Genomic DNA, 17,156 nt, shown 5'->3' on the forward strand with positions numbered 1-17,156 from the left:
ATACACACACCTGATCATGTGACGTCATGTTGATACACACACCTGGTCATGTGACGTCATGTTGATACACACACCTGGTCATGTGACCTCATGTTGATACACACACCTGGCCATGTGACGTCATGTTGATACACACACCTGGTCATGTGACGTCATATTGATACACATACCTGTTCATGTGACGTCATGTTGATACACACACCTGGTCATGTGACGTCATGTTGATACACACACCTGGTCATGTGATGCCATGTTGATACACACACCAGATCATGTGACATCATGTTGATACACACACCTGGTCATGTGACGTCATGTTGATACACACACCTGGTCATGTGCCATCATGTTGATACACACACCTGGTCATGTGATGTCATGTTGATACACATACCTGGTCATGTGACGTCATGTTGATACACACACCTGATTATGTGACGTCATGTTGATACACACACCTGGTCATGTGACATCATGTTGATACACACACCTGGTAATGTGCCATCATGTTGATACACACACCTGGTCATGTGATGTCATGTTGATAGGTGACGTCATGTTGATACACATTCTTGATCAGGTGAAGTCATGTTGATACACACACCTGGTCATGTGACTTCATGTTGATACACATACCTGGTCATGTGACGTCATGTTGATACACATACCTGGTCATGTGAAGTCATGGTTGTACACATACCTGGTCATGTGACGTCATGTTGATACACATACCTGGTCATGTGACGTCATGTTGATACACATACCTGGTCATGTGAAGTCATGGTTGTACACATACCTGGTCATGTGACGTCATGTTGATACACACACCTGGTCATGTGATGTCATGTTGATAGGTGACGTCATGTTGATACACATTCTTGATCAGGTGAAGTCATGTTGATACACACACCTGGTCATGTGACTTCATGTTGATACACATACCTGGTCATGTGACGTCATGTTGATACACATACCTGGTCATGTGACGTCATAGTTGTACACATACCTGGTCATGTGACGTCATGGTTGTACACATACCTGGTCATGTGACTTTATGTTGATACACATACCTGGTAATGTGACATCATGGTTGTACACACTTGGTCATGTGACGTCATGGTTGTACACATACCTGGTCATGTGACGTCATGGCTGTACTAGGAAGGAGAGACTGCTGCAGGAAGGGACGGAGGAACTTCTGGTCAAAGACATCATCCGCAACAAGCGTGCTGAGACTTAGTTTGCACAGCATCTGAAACACCAGCCACAAGTGAGAGGGAACATCTCTAACATGTTAACTTGTACATGGTGAGGTGAAATGGGGTTTACTGTCCCATCCAAGACTATTGCACTTATATAGTGACATGCATGCACGTGTATATGTGTGTGTGGATGCTTGTACTAGACCAGACTGATGCCGATTTATAGTGCTAGCTCACTGAAATACCATACCAGTTTAACATGATTTCCCCACTCAGACACAGTATACTGACTCCGAGCTGACCAGTCCTTGTTTTAGCCCCTTAATGCCGAGCGCCAGACAGGGTAACAACAAGTACCATCTTTTAACATCTTTTGGTAAGACGTGGCCGGGGATCGAACCCCAGACCTTTCCCTCTCCGGGCAAACGCTCTACCACTAGACCACAGAGGCAGTCAACTCCTACATCACCTCTTACAAGCATGGGTTGCTCAAGACTCAATTCTAACCCAGATCTTCATGGGTGGAAAATAATCATGTGTTCACCAGGCAAACCAGTGACTGAAAGAGCAACGTCCCACGCCACTGGGCAACTATGGGCGAAAATGGAGTACCCATGTCACAAAACTAGACAAAGGCCCTGTTCCACAAAGTGAAAGTAGTGTTTCGACAGTCATAAGTCTATGTTAAAGTATGGGAGTTACAATCACCTTTGCTCTACGATCGCTGAAACCATCCTGATGGGCAGAAAATGGACTTTAACCAAGGACCCTTCCACAAAACGATTGTAGCGCCATGACAGTCAGAAGTCTATGTTAAAGTATGGTAGTTACAATTCCCTTTCTGCTATGATCGCTTTACAGAACAAACCCCAGAACCCAGATGTGAGGACCAAACTTCAACGATAGAATCGACATGGTATCGACATAGTGTGTTTTTTCATAGCATTATCTCATTCAAAATGTGTGTTGGAGAAGTGAAGATGGGAGTTATCTCCCCTGATCGTGTTCTGAGTCCTTGACAAACGACTCAGTCCATCTAAACCATCTACACTTGTTTACTCTAGTAGACCCATCTGAGCCAAAGGCGGGACCTGATCCCCAAGCATAGATGCCAACTCAAATAGTTCCCTGTCTGCACCCACAAAGCTCTTCAGAAAACATAACTTGAGGTTTCTTGAACTATCAACAATCAGAGACCTCGTATCATTGAATAATGGATATGTCAGACCTATGTGGAGTGAAAGCATGGCCAGCATAATCTCCCTGTACAATGCTTCATGTCACGAGTGCAGAAACAATTGCTCACCATGATATTTTATGCATGTGGTTTATTTCGTGATCAAATGACAAAAATCATAATTTGTTGTGAGGAAAAGCTTGATAGTGTTATTTTAGGGTCAAAATGAACCCAGACACTATCATGCTTCTCTTCCATATCTGCAGCATGCGCGTTATAGAAGTAAAAATGTGAGTTATCTCCCCTGATCGGGTACCTGAGTCCTTGACAAACAACTAAAGTCATCAAAATCTACTCTTGATTACTCGAGTACCTGTCAGAGCCCTTCTAAGGACCTGATCCCTAAGCAGAGCGCCAACCCCAGTTAAGCTATAGAGTAACTATATTATCAGATAATGGATATTTTAGTCTATACTAATTGAAAGCATGTCTCTGATTGATCAGCATTGGCTAGCTTTAGAATGCTTCATGGCACTGCTGCATAAATAATTTGCTCTCCATCATATTTTATACATGTGAATCATTCATAAGAACATCAGAAAAAGCTGTAACTTTTGAGATGACAAGAGTAATAGTGTAACTGCAGCAGGACGTGGAGTCATCCCGCAGATGAAATCCTTACCTTGTCAGCTTCCTGGCGGGGTTAAAATCTTTGGTCATGTGGACAAGGCGTCCGACCTCTGATCAAAAGGTCCATGGTTCGAATACCATCACAGAACTTGAAAATCTTATGGCTACTACATAGGTATTATGTCAAAATCACAATGCTTGGCATCTCTTACTATGGTTACCATAGTTACTTATGAAGCTACACACCTTTGCAGAGTTAGTCCTCATGCGTTCATCGGGGCTCTCACAGGACTTGGTGAACACATCACAGATAATGTCGTGTTCTTCTTTGGTGAGACTTGGCTTCAAGAAAATGATGTTGAATGTTGCTGATTGCTCAAACACTGTCAGTACCTGCAATGAATGGCAGCCATCAATACTCCAGCCAACGATGACCTCAGTGAGTGAGTAAGTTTTTATGTCGCATTAAGTAACATTGCAGCAATATCATGGCGAGGGACACCAGACATGGTCTTTACACATTGTATTTGCTGGGGATTTAAACCTGAGTGTTTAGCATGACGAGCAAACACTTTAACCACTGGACTACCCTACTGCCCCTCCACTCCATCCAAATTCATTGTCAACCCTTATTACAACCATGAGTACGAGGGACATATTTTGCCCCTGAATCCCCACAGAGAGACAATCATGTGATACTGGGTATCTGCATGGGTACTTAGGACCTATTCTACCCTGGAATCCCAACAAAGAGACTAGCATGGGCACTGTGGACCTATTCTGCCCTGGATCTCCCAAAGGGAGACAAGCATCAGATACTGTGGACCTATTCTGCCCTGGATCTCCCAAAGGGAGACAAGCATCAGGTACTGTGGACCTATTCTGCCCTGGAACTCCCAAAGGGAGACAAGCATCAGATACTGTGGACCTATTCTGCCCTGGAACTCCCAAAGGGAGACAAGCATCAGGTACTGTGGACCTATTCTGCCCTGGAACTCCCACAGGGAGACAAGCATCAGGTACTGTGGACCTATTCTGCCCTGGAACTCCCAAAGGGAGACAAGCATCAGGTACTGTGGACCTATTCTGCCCTGGAACTCCCAAAGGGAGACAAGCATCAGATACTGTGGACCTATTCTGCCCTGGAACTCCCAAAGGGAGACAAGCATCAGGTACTGTGGACCTATTCTGCCCTGGAACTCCCAAAGGGAGACAAGCATCAGGTACTGTGGACCTATTCTGCCCTGGAACTCCCACAGGGAGACAAGCATCAGGTACTGTGGACCTATTCTGCCCTGGAACTCCCAAAGGGAGACAAGCATCAGGTACTGTGGACCTATTCTGCCCTGGAACTCCCAAAGGGAGACAAGCATCAGATACTGTGGACCTATTCTGCCCTGGAACTCCCAAAGGGAGACAAGCATCAGGTACTGTGGACCTATTCTGCCCTGGAACTCCCAAAGGGAGACAAGCATCAGGTACTGTGGACCTATTCTGCCCTGGAACTCCCAAAGGGAGACAAGCATCAGGTACTGTGGACCTATTCTGCCCTGGAACTTCCAAAGGGAGACAAGCATAAGATACTGTGGACCTATTCTGCCCTGGAACTCCCAAAGGGAGACAAGCATCAGGTACTGTGGACCTATTCTGCCCTGGAACTCCCACAGGGAGACAAGCATCAGGTACTGTGGACCTATTCTGCCCTGGAACTCCCAAAGGGAGACAATAATAAGATACTGTGGACCTATTCTGCCCTGGAACTCCCACAGGGAGACAAGCATCAGGTACTGTGGACCTATTCTGCCCTGGAACTCCCACAGGGAGACAAGCAACAGGTACTGTGGACCTATTCTGCCCTGGAACTCCCAAAGGGAGACAAGCATAAGATACTGTGGACCTATTCTGCCCTGGAACTCCCAAAGGGAGACAAGCATCAGGTACTGTGGACCTATTCTGCCCTGGAACTCCCACAGGGAGATAAGCATCAGGTACTGTGGACCTATTCTGCCCTGGAGCTCCCACAGGGAGACAAGCATCAGGTACTGTGGACCTATTCTGCCCTGGAACTCCCAAAGGGAGACAAGCATCAGGTACTGTGGACCTATTCTGCCCTGGAACTCCCAAAGGGAGACAAGCATCAGATACTGTGGACCTATTCTGCCCTGGAACTCCCAAAGGGAGACAAGCATCAGGTACTGTGGACCTATTCTGCCCTGGAACTCCCAAAGGGAGACAAGCATCAGGTACTGTGGACCTATTCTGCCCTGGAACTCCCAAAGGGAGACAAGCATCAGATACTGTGGACCTATTCTGCCCTGGAACTCCCAAAGGGAGACAAGCATCAGGTACTGTGGACCTATTCTGCCCTGGAACTCCCACAGGGAGACAAGCATCAGGTACTGTGGACCTATTCTGCCCTGGAACTCCCAAAGGGAGACAAGCATCAGATACTGTGGACCTATTCTGCCCTGGAACTCCCACAGGGAGACAAGCATCAGGTATTTTATTCTTACAAGAAATTCCTAAATAGCAAAAAGCAGTTCAACACTTACCTCATGTGAATACAAAGATTCACAAAGAAACATTGAAAGCTAAATGACATTCAGGTAACAAAAATTAATGGGAAGATGAAGCTTATTTCTTAACAAATACTACACAAGCTCACCTGTGAGTTGTTACGATACCTGTCCAACAGATGGTCCCATATGGCAGAGAATGCTGGGTAATCCTCCTTGGTTGCCATGGACGCCACGGATGCAACAGCTTCTGCCCAGTGTCTCTGAACAAAGAACTTGGTGTGCTGTAGATCTACTCGAGGAAAGAAGCAAGCCACCATATATGTAAAATAAGGATACATAATAGTGCCTGCATTGAAGCTCACCTGGATGTGTAACAATTTAACAAAAGATGCTGCAAGAAATGATATTCAATTTTTTCTTTGTATATACTTAGCACTTAGAACACACACTTAAATACTAGTGAGTGAGTATGGTTTTACACCGATTTTAGCAATATTCCAGCAATATCACAGCGGGGGAGACCAGAAATGGCCTTCACACATTGTACCCATGTTGGGAATCGAACCCGGGTCTTCGGTGTGACGAGCGAACGCTTTAACCACAAGGCTACCAGACCGCCCCACTTAAATACTAATGATCTGAATAAAGTATGTCAGCACTAGGAGAAGCATTCATGCCAAAGTTCAGAAATACCTCATATTTCGGAGATGTTCAAAGAGCCAAAAATGCATTTTGAGAGAATTCAAGTCAAAACAAGGTCAAAATTCAACATATTGCAAAAAATTGGACATATGAGATGGGTTCTACTTAATTAAAGATGTACCAAATGTTTCAAGACTTTTGCCATAAGTCTACATTAAAGTAGGGGCGATATCATCATCTTTGTGCTACGATTGCCATAAGTCTACATTAAAGTAAGGGTGTTATGATCATCTTTGTGCTACGATTGCCATAAGTCTACATTAAAGTAGGGGCGTAATGATCATCTTTGTGCTACGATTGCCATAAGTCTACATTAAAGTAAGGGCGTAATGATCATCTTTGTGCTACGATTGCCATAAGTCTACATTAAAGTAAGGGTGTAATGATCATCTTTGTGCTACGATTGCCATAAGTCTACATTAAAGTAAGGGCGTAATGATCATCTTTGTGCTACGATTGCCATAAGTCTACATTAAAGTAGGGGCGTTATGATCATCTTTGTGCTACGATTGCCATAAGTCTACATTAAAGCAAGGGCGTTATGATCATCTTTGTGCTACGATTGCCATAAGTCTACATTAAAGTAAGGGCGTTATGATCATCTTTGTGCTACGATTGCCATAAGTCTACATTAAAGTAAGGGCGATATCATCATCTTTGTGCTACGATTGCCATAAGTCTACATTAAAGTAAGGGCGATATCATCATCTTTGTGCTACGATTGCCATAAGTCTACATTAAAGTAGGGGCGTTTTGATCATCTTTGTGCTACGATTGCCATAAGTCTACATTAAAGTAAGGGTGTTATGATCATCTTTGTGCTACGATTGCCATAAGTCTACATTAAAATAAGGGCGTTATGATCATCTTTGTGCTACGATTGCCATAAGTCTACATTAAAGTAAGGGCGATATCATCATCTTTGTGCTACGATTGCCATAAGTCTACATTAAAGTAAGGGCGATATCATCATCTTTGTGCTACGATTGCCATAAGTCTACATTAAAGCAAGGGCGTTATGATCATCTTTGTGCTACGATTGCCATGAGTCTACATTAAAGTAAGGGAGTTATCATCATCTTTGTGCTACGATTGCCATAAGTCTACATTAAAGTAAGGGCGTTATGATCATCTTTGTGCTACGATTGCCATAAGTCTACATTAAAGTAAGGGCGATATGATCATCTTTGTGCTACGATTGCCATAAGTCTACATTAAAGTAAGGGCGATATCATCATCTTTGTGCTACGATTGCCATAAGTCTACATTAAAGCAAGGGCGTTATGATCATCTTTGTGCTACGATTGCCATGAGTCTACATTAAAGTAAGGGAGTTATCATCATCTTTGTGCTACGATTGCCATAAGTCTACATTAAAGTAAGGGCGTTATGATCATCTTTGTGCTACGATTGCCATAAGTCTACATTAAAGTAAGGGCGATATGATCATCTTTGTGCTACGATTGCCATAAGTCTACCTTAAAATAAGGGCGTTTTGATCATCTTTGTGCTACGATTGCCATAAGTCTACATTAAAGTAGGGGAGATATCATCATCTTTGTGCTACGATTGCCATAAGTCTACATTAAAGTAGGGGCGTTATGATCATCTTTGTGCTACGATTGCCATAAGTCTACATTAAAGTAAGGGCGATATCATCATCTTTGTGCTACGATTGCCATAAGTCTACATTAAAGTAAGGGCGATATCATCATCTTTGTGCTACGATTGCCATAAGTCTACATTAAAGCAAGGGCGTTATGATCATCTTTGTGCTACGATTGCCATGAGTCTACATTAAAGTAAGGGAGTTATCATCATCTTTGTGCTACAATTGCCGTAAGTCTACATTAAAGTAAGGGCGTTATGATCATCTTTGTGCTACGATTGCCATAAGTCTACATTAAAGTAAGGGCGATATCATCATCTTTGTGCTACGATTGCCACAAGTCTACATTAAAATAAGGGCGTTTTGATCATCTTTGTGCTACGATTGCCATAAGTCTACATTAAAGTAAGGGCGATATGATCATCTTTGTGCTACGATTGCCATAAGTCTACATTAAAATAAGGGCGTTTTGATCATCTTTGTGCTACGATTGCCATAAGTCTACATTAAAGTAGGGGCGTTATGATCATCTTTGTGCTACGATTGCCATAAGTCTACATTAAAGTAGGGGCGTTATGATCATCTTTGTGCTACGATTGCCATAAGTCTACATTAAAGTAGGGGCGTTATGATCATCTTTGTGCTACGATTGCCATAAGTCTACATTAAAGCAAGGGCGTTATGATCATCTTTGTGCTACGATTGCCATAAGTCTACATTAAAGTAGGGGCGTTATGATCATCTTTGTGCTACGATTGCCATAAGTCTACATTAAAGTAAGGGCGATATGATCATCTTTGTGCTACGATTGCCATAAGTCTACATTAAAATAAGGGCGTTTTGATCATCTTTGTGCTACGATTGCCATAAGTCTACATTAAAGTAAGGGCGATATCATCATCTTTGTGCTACGATTGCCATAAGTCTACATTAAAGTAAGGTTGTTATGATCATCTTTGTGCTACGATTGCCATAAGTCTACATTAAAGTAAGGGCGTTATGATCATCTTTGTGCTACGATTGCCATAAGTCTACATTAAAGTAAGGGCGATATGATCATCTTTGTGCTACGATTGCCATAAGTCTACATTAAAATAAGGGCGTTTTGATCATCTTTGTGCTACGATTGCCATAAGTCTACATTAAAGTAAGGGCGTTATGATCATCTTTGTGCTACGATTGCCATAAGTCTACATTAAAGTAAGGGCGATATCATCATCTTTGTGCTACGATTGCCATAAGTCTACATTAAAGTAAGGGCGTTATGATCATCTTTGTGCTACGATTGCCATAAGTCTACATTAAAGTAAGGGCGATATCATCATCTTTGTGCTACGATTGCCATAAGTCTACATTAAAGTAAGGGCGATATCATCATCTTTGTGCTACGATTGCCATAAGTCTACATTAAAGTAGGGGCGTTATGATCATCTTTGTGCTACGATTGCCATAAATCTACATTAAAGTAAGGGCGATATGATCATCTTTGTGCTACGATTGCCATAAGTCTACATTAAAGTAAGGGCGATATCATCATCTTTGTGCTACGATTGCCATAAGTCTACATTAAAGCAAGGGCGTTATGATCATATTTGTGCTACGATTGCCATAAGTCTACATTAAAGTAAGGGCGTTATGATCATATTTGTGCTACGATTGCCATAAGTCTACATTAAAATAAGGGCGATATGATCATCTTTGTGCTACGATTGCCATAAGTCTACATTAAAATAAGGGCGTTTTGATCATCTTTGTGCTACGATTGCCATAAGTCTACATTAAAGTAAGGGCGATATCATCATCTTTGTGCTACGATTGCCATAAGTCTACATTAAAGTAAGGGCGATATCATCATCTTTGTGCTACGATTGCCATAAGTCTACATTAAAGTAAGGTTGTTATGATCATCTTTGTGCTACGATTGCCATAAGTCTTCATTAAAGTAAGGGCGTTATGATCATCTTTGTGCTACGATTGCCATAAGTCTACATTAAAGTAAGGGCGATATGATCATCTTTGTGCTACGATTGCCATAAGTCTACATTAAAATAAGGGCGTTTTGATCATCTTTGTGCTACGATTGCCATAAGTCTACATTAAAGTAGGGGCGTTATGATCATCTTTGTGCTACGATTGCCATAAGTCTACATTAAAGTAAGGGCGATATGATCATCTTTGTGCTACGATTGCCATAAGTCTACATTAAAGTAAGGGCGATATCATCATCTTTGTGCTACGATTGCCATAAGTCTACATTAAAGCAAGGGCGTTATGATCATCTTTGTGCTACGATTGCCATAAGTCTACATTAAAGTAAGGGCGTTATGATCATATTTGTGCTACGATTGCCATAAGTCTACATTAAAATAAGGGCGATATGATCATCTTTGTGCTACGATTGCCATAAGTCTACATTAAAATAAGGGCGTTTTGATCATCTTTGTGCTACGATTGCCATAAGTCTACATTAAAGTAAGGGCGTTATGATCATCTTTGTGCTACGATTGCCATAAGTCTACATTAAAGTAAGGGCGATATCATCATCTTTGTGCTACGATTGCCATAAGTCTACATTAAAGTAAGGGCGTTATGATCATCTTTGTGCTACGATTGCCATAAGTCTACATTAAAGTAAGGGCGATATCATCATCTTTGTGCTACGATTGCCATAAGTCTACATTAAAGTAAGGGCGATATCATCATCTTTGTGCTACGATTGCCATAAGTCTACATTAAAGTAGGGGCGTTATGATCATCTTTGTGCTACGATTGCCATAAATCTACATTAAAGTAAGGGCGATATGATCATCTTTGTGCTACGATTGCCATAAGTCTACATTAAAGTAAGGGCGATATCATCATCTTTGTGCTACGATTGCCATAAGTCTACATTAAAGCAAGGGCGTTATGATCATATTTGTGCTACGATTGCCATAAGTCTACATTAAAGTAAGGGCGTTATGATCATATTTGTGCTACGATTGCCATAAGTCTACATTAAAATAAGGGCGATATGATCATCTTTGTGCTACGATTGCCATAAGTCTACATTAAAATAAGGGCGTTTTGATCATCTTTGTGCTACGATTGCCATAAGTCTACATTAAAGTAAGGGCGATATCATCATCTTTGTGCTACGATTGCCATAAGTCTACATTAAAGTAAGGGCGATATCATCATCTTTGTGCTACGATTGCCATAAGTCTACATTAAAGTAAGGTTGTTATGATCATCTTTGTGCTACGATTGCCATAAGTCTTCATTAAAGTAAGGGCGTTATGATCATCTTTGTGCTACGATTGCCATAAGTCTACATTAAAGTAAGGGCGATATGATCATCTTTGTGCTACGATTGCCATAAGTCTACATTAAAATAAGGGCGTTTTGATCATCTTTGTGCTACGATTGCCATAAGTCTACATTAAAGTAGGGGCGTTATGATCATCTTTGTGCTACGATTGCCATAAGTCTACATTAAAGTAAGGGCGATATGATCATCTTTGTGCTACGATTGCCATAAGTCTACATTAAAGTAAGGGCGATATCATCATCTTTGTGCTACGATTGCCATAAGTCTACATTAAAGCAAGGGCGTTATGATCATCTTTGTGCTACGATTGCCATAAGTCTACATTAAAGTAAGGGCGTTATGATCATATTTGTGCTACGATTGCCATAAGTCTACATTAAAATAAGGGCGATATGATCATCTTTGTGCTACGATTGCCATAAGTCTACATTAAAATAAGGGCGTTTTGATCATCTTTGTGCTACGATTGCCATAAGTCTACATTAAAGTAAGGGCGATATCATCATCTTTGTGCTACGATTGCCATAAGTCTACATTAAAGTAAGGGCGATATCATCATCTTTGTGCTACGATTGCCATAAGTCTACATTAAAGTAAGGGAGTTATGATCATCTTTGTGCTACGATTGCCATAAGTCTACATTAAAGTAAGGGCGATATCATCATCTTTGTGCTACGATTGCCATAAGGCTACATTAAAGTAGGGGCGTTATGATCATCTTTGTGCTACGATTGCCATAAGTCTACATTAAAGTAAGGGCATTATGATCATCTTTGTGCTACGATTGCCATAAGTCTACATTAAAGTAGGGGCGTTATGATCATCTTTGTGCTACGATTGCCATAAGTCTACATTAAAGTAAGGGCGATATGATCATCTTTGTGCTACGATTGCCATAAGTCTACATTAAAGTAAGGTTGTTATGATCATATTTGTGCTATGATTGCCATAAGTCTACATTAAAGCAAGGGCGTTATGATCATATTTGTGCTACGATTGCCATAAGTCTACATTAAAGTAAGGGCGTTATGATCATCTTTGTGCTACGATTGCCATAAGTCTACATTAAAGTAAGGGCGATATCATCATCTTTGTGCTACGATTGCCATAAGTCTACATTAAAGTAAGGGAGTTATCATCATCTTTGTGCTACGATTGCCATAAGTCTACATTAAAGTAAGGGCGTTATGATCATCTTTGTGCTACGATTGCCATAAGTCTACATTAAAGCAAGGGCGTTATGATCATCTTTGTGCTACGATTGCCATAAGTCTACATTAAAGCAAGGGCGTTATGATCATCTTTGTGCTACGATTGCCATAAGTCTACATTAAAGTAAGGGCGATATCATCATCTTTGTGCTACGATTGCCATAAGTCTACATTAAAGTAAGGGTGTTATGATCATCTTTGTGCTACGATTGCCATAAGTCTACATTAAAGCAAGGGCGTTATGATCATCTTTGTGCTACGATTGCTATAAGTCTACATTAAAGTAAGGGAGTTATCATCATCTTTGTGCTACGATTGCCATAAGTCTACATTAAAGTAAGGGCGATATCATCATCTTTGTGCTAAGATTGCCATAAGTCTACATTAAAGTAAGGGCGATATCATCATCTTTGTGCTACGATTGCCATAAGTCTACATTAAAGCAAGGGCGTTATGATCATCTTTGTGCTACGATTGCCATAAGTCTACATTAAAGTAAGGGAGTTATCATCATCTTTGTGCTACGATTGCCATAAGTCTACATTAAAGTAAGGGCGATATCATCATCTTTGTGCTACGATTGCCATAAGTCTACATTAAAGTAAGGGCGATATCATCATCTTTGTGCTACGATTGCCATAAGTCTACATTAAAGTAAGGGCGTTATGATCATCTTTGTGCTACGATTGCCATAAGTCTACATTAAAGTAAGGGCGATATCATCATCTTTGTGCTACGATTGCCATAAGTCTACATTAAAGTAAGGGCGATATCATCATCTTTGTGCTACGATTGCCATAAGTCTACATTAAAGCAAGGGCGTTATGATCATCTTTGTGCTACGATTGCCATAAGTCTACATTAAAGCAAGGGCATTATGATCATCTTTGTGCTACGATTGCCATAAGTCTACATTAAAGTAAGGGAGTTATCATCATCTTTGTGCTACGATTGCCATAAGTCTACATTAAAGTAAGGGCGATATCATCATCTTTGTGCTACGATTGCCATAAGTCTACATTAAAGCAAGGGCGTTATGATCATCTTTGTGCTACGATTGCCATAAGTCTACATTAAAGTAAGGGCGATATCATCATCTTTGTGCTACGATTGCCATAAGTCTACATTAAAGCAAGGGCGTTATGATCATCTTTGTGCTACGATTGCCATAAGTCTACATTAAAGCAAGGGCGTTATGATCATCTTTGTGCTACGATTGCCATAAGTCTACATTAAAGTAAGGGCGTTATGATCATCTTTGTGCTACGATTGCCATAAGTCTACATTAAAGCAAGGGCGTTATGATCATCTTTGTGCTACGATTGCCATAAGTCTACATTAAAGTAAGGGCGTTATGATCATCTTTGTGCTACGATTGCCATAAGTCTACATTAAAGTAAGGGCGATATCATCATCTTTGTGCTACGATTGCCATAAGTCTACATTAAAGTAAGGGCGTTATGATCATCTTTGTGCTACGATTGCCATAAGTCTACATTAAAGCAAGGGCGTTATGATCATCTTTGTGCTACGATTGCCATAAGTCTACATTAAAGTAAGGGCGATATCATCATCTTTGTGCTACGATTGCCATAAGTCTACATTAAAGCAAGGGCGTTATGATCATCTTTGTGCTACGATTGCCATGAGTCTACATTAAAGTAAGGTTGTTATGATCATATTTGTGCTATGATTGCCATAAGTCTACATTAAAGCAAGGGCGTTATGATCATATTTGTGCTACGATTGCCATAAGTCTACATTAAAGTAAGGGCGATATCATCATCTTTGTGCTACGATTGCCATAAGTCTACATTAAAGTAAGGGAGTTATCATCATCTTTGTGCTACAATTGCCATAAGTCTACATTAAAGTAAGGGAGTTATCATCATCTTTGTGCTACGATTGCCATAAGTCTACATTAAAGTAAGGGCGTTATGATCATCTTTGTGCTACGATTGCCATAAGTCTACATTAAAGCAAGGGCGTTATGATCATCTTTGTGCTACGATTGCCATAAGTCTACATTAAAGTAAGGGCGTTATGATCATCTTTGTGCTACGTTTGCTGTGTTGAATGGTGCACAGGAGAATTCTTTTCACTGAAAAGACACAGAAAATTATTTGCCATTCTGTTTATCAAGCATGTTCCTATGTTTATTATTTCCCATGTGTCCGTCCAATTTACTTGTGTGAAGCCCATTTTTCACTTGCCTCATGTAGTAAACATCATCCCTTAGTACCTTAACGTTACTTCTAAATATGTCGAAGGTCGATGTTAAGGTACGGGAGTAGCCATCACCTTAGCGCTAAGATCGCTTTATACAACGTCACCAAGGACCTCATTTTAATCCTACCATTATGTGATTTTAATTATGCCCATTGAGACTTCAATACGAAGAATTTGATGCTTGTGGAGATAGACAACATTCATTTCACTTGCATCATGACAGCACAATCTCACCTAAGACGCCGCAATTTGTTGTGCAGAGTTGCGTCCCTTAGGTACGCCAGAATCCTATGATTGTGGGTTCGAATCCCTGTTCTCCCCGATTATGTTTCTAGGTTTGTCAGCACCATACCCGTGTTCATGGGTTTCACCAAAGTGGTAAACGTATGAGACCTGCATCACTTGGGGCTTTCCTCCCCCATTAAGCTGACATGCTGTGATATGACTGGATTATTATTAAAAGCGGCGTTAAACCAAACTCACTCACTCACAATCTCACCTGGTTGTAAATGTCCCATCAGTGGCTTGATGTGTGGTTGAACGCCCTTCTTCAAAAGATGGACGATAGTCTGAATGGTGGAGAACCCAGCCTCTTTTATTGCAGGCAGTTCGCTGTCACACAATGTCTTGACGTACGGCAGGACAGCGCCAAGTCCAGCAGTCTCAGCAATGATGGCCACAGTATAACCGTTTGTATTTGGGACAACGGCTGAAGGGGAGTCTAGATCTGGTGTAAGATGTGACAGTATTTCCCTCGTGCCGAACACCTGAAACAGACCATGACATCAGAGTGAGTTGACAAGGACTTTTATTCTTAACACTCATTCTTTATTTGTAACATTTGACCATTAGTGTGTACTTAATTATTTCAACTTGTGTATAATCAGTGTTTTCCAAATGTCTTACCTTTGTGAGTTTAGAAACCATCCTGCAAGCTATTAGTTTCATCTGACGTGTTCCACACAGACCTGCTTGAAAAACTAAGAGAAGTTTGTCGATGTATGGACGAGCTTTGCCTCCGGCTTTATAAATGACAGCATCTATAGATTCTATTAGTTTCTGCATGGTTTCTTCGCGTTCGTCCTGCCACAGGGTGTGAAATATCATCGGCAACAGAAGATTGAACAATTCACAGCACCCGCCAGTCTTGGCCATCTTCTGTAACTCTGTCGTTGCTTCCTGTGGCAAACAGAAGTCATTGTTTGAAATAAAAATATCAGTTTGGCCTGAGACAGGTAAGCTGGGTACTAGGTCGGGTGGGTATTGAGTGACCACAGGACAACCTTGAACTGTGGTTAGTCATGTGATCTACTGTTTACTGACAAAAGTTCACTATACATGTAACTCCATTGTTACACCACAAGTCCCTAATGTTCACATTTCTTTCTGACTATGTACCCATTACTTCTGACTTTCATATGTTTGAATAAAGATAACCTTCACAGTCAACTTCAGTGTATGCATGACCAGATCATTTTATAGGTGTATCTATAAAAACAATTCCCAATCGGACATTTTGTACCCAACTCTTGAGACTAACAGCAGGGACATAGTGAAAGGGGGTCGGGTATCCGGGTACCCGGGTAGTAAATTTGGACTCGTCCCAGCCCTACTATTAATCCAACATCAAATTCAGGGATACCAGCAGCCAAAAGCAACACAAATCTCTCTGCAGAGTTACTCCTCTTAGCTGTGCCAGGATCTTATGACTGATGGTTTGAATACCAGATTTGCTCTGATTATGATTCTTAGTTTGAAAGCACCGAACTTGTACTTACCATTTCATCCAAATGTTACATATCTGTGACCTGTGTTGCTTTGGAGATGCTGGACTTGCCCACATTCAGCTGACACACCAAGAGAATAACATACGGACTACGAGGGCCGGAATTACATATTATCTGTCCTGAGTGAATTAATGTTGTAAATACAATGCCTTGGGGAGAGACTTTCTATGGATGGCCATTCAGTCAAGGAATGGCCACATTCACAAGGAACAAGCCAATTACACTCGGAATGTGTACAAATCAAAGCGCCATCTGGCGTTCTTTATTGTCAATGTTGTCTTCTTTCCGTGGCATTTAGAAGTTGGTGTGATGAAGTAAGACAAGTTCTATGGATGAACAACTTCTTTATTACAATTAGTGCGACGTTTCGGTGTAGATCCTAACAAGTGAACACTTGCTTGATAAAGGTGTTAGGATCTACACCGAAACGTCGCACTAATTGTAATAAAGAAGTTGTTCATCCATAGAACTTGTCTTACGTCAATGTTGTCCTTTAGCAGTTTAGTGTCCTTTTTGTTCACTGATGTTCTTCAGAAGACATTGCTCTTTTTTTTACATATGCAGTCTTTCGTTTGCGAGTTGTGAGCTGGTATTGTTTTGTATTTTGAATTCATTAATTGTATGTAAACAATGGCCTTCATTTGTAACATTTGACTATTATTGCGGACTCTTGTCCTTTATTTCCGCTTTGTATTTTTTAACTATCAACATTATTTCACAAGGGGCAGCTATTCCATAACTCTGAGTTGCGAGTAGGTTGGTTGGTTGTTTGTTTTATGC

General features: G+C 41.0%; 1 protein-coding gene across 3 annotated transcripts in view; it reads right to left on the bottom strand.

The window, feature by feature from the left end:
- The window catches only part of LOC124148030 (serine/arginine repetitive matrix protein 2-like), a 44,919-nt gene that overhangs the window by 9,924 nt on the left and 17,839 nt on the right, over window positions 1–17,156 (bottom strand). For all 3 annotated transcript variants that reach the window (XM_048386618.1, XM_048386616.1, XM_048386617.1), the window contains 5 exons: window positions 15,496–15,768; window positions 15,089–15,356; window positions 5,675–5,817; window positions 3,256–3,402; window positions 1,133–1,252 (listed from right to left, as the gene is read on the bottom strand). In XM_048386618.1, the coding sequence (XP_048242575.1) occupies window positions 1,133–1,252; window positions 3,256–3,402; window positions 5,675–5,817; window positions 15,089–15,356; window positions 15,496–15,768 (951 nt within the window). The remainder of the gene's footprint in view (window positions 1–1,132; window positions 1,253–3,255; window positions 3,403–5,674; window positions 5,818–15,088; window positions 15,357–15,495; window positions 15,769–17,156) is intronic.

The sequence above is a fragment of the Haliotis rufescens genome, unplaced genomic scaffold, assembly GCF_023055435.1.
Source record: "Haliotis rufescens isolate VD_foot unplaced genomic scaffold, xgHalRufe1.0.p SCAF_10, whole genome shotgun sequence".
In the NCBI taxonomy this organism is placed as follows: Eukaryota; Metazoa; Mollusca; class Gastropoda; order Lepetellida; family Haliotidae; genus Haliotis; species Haliotis rufescens.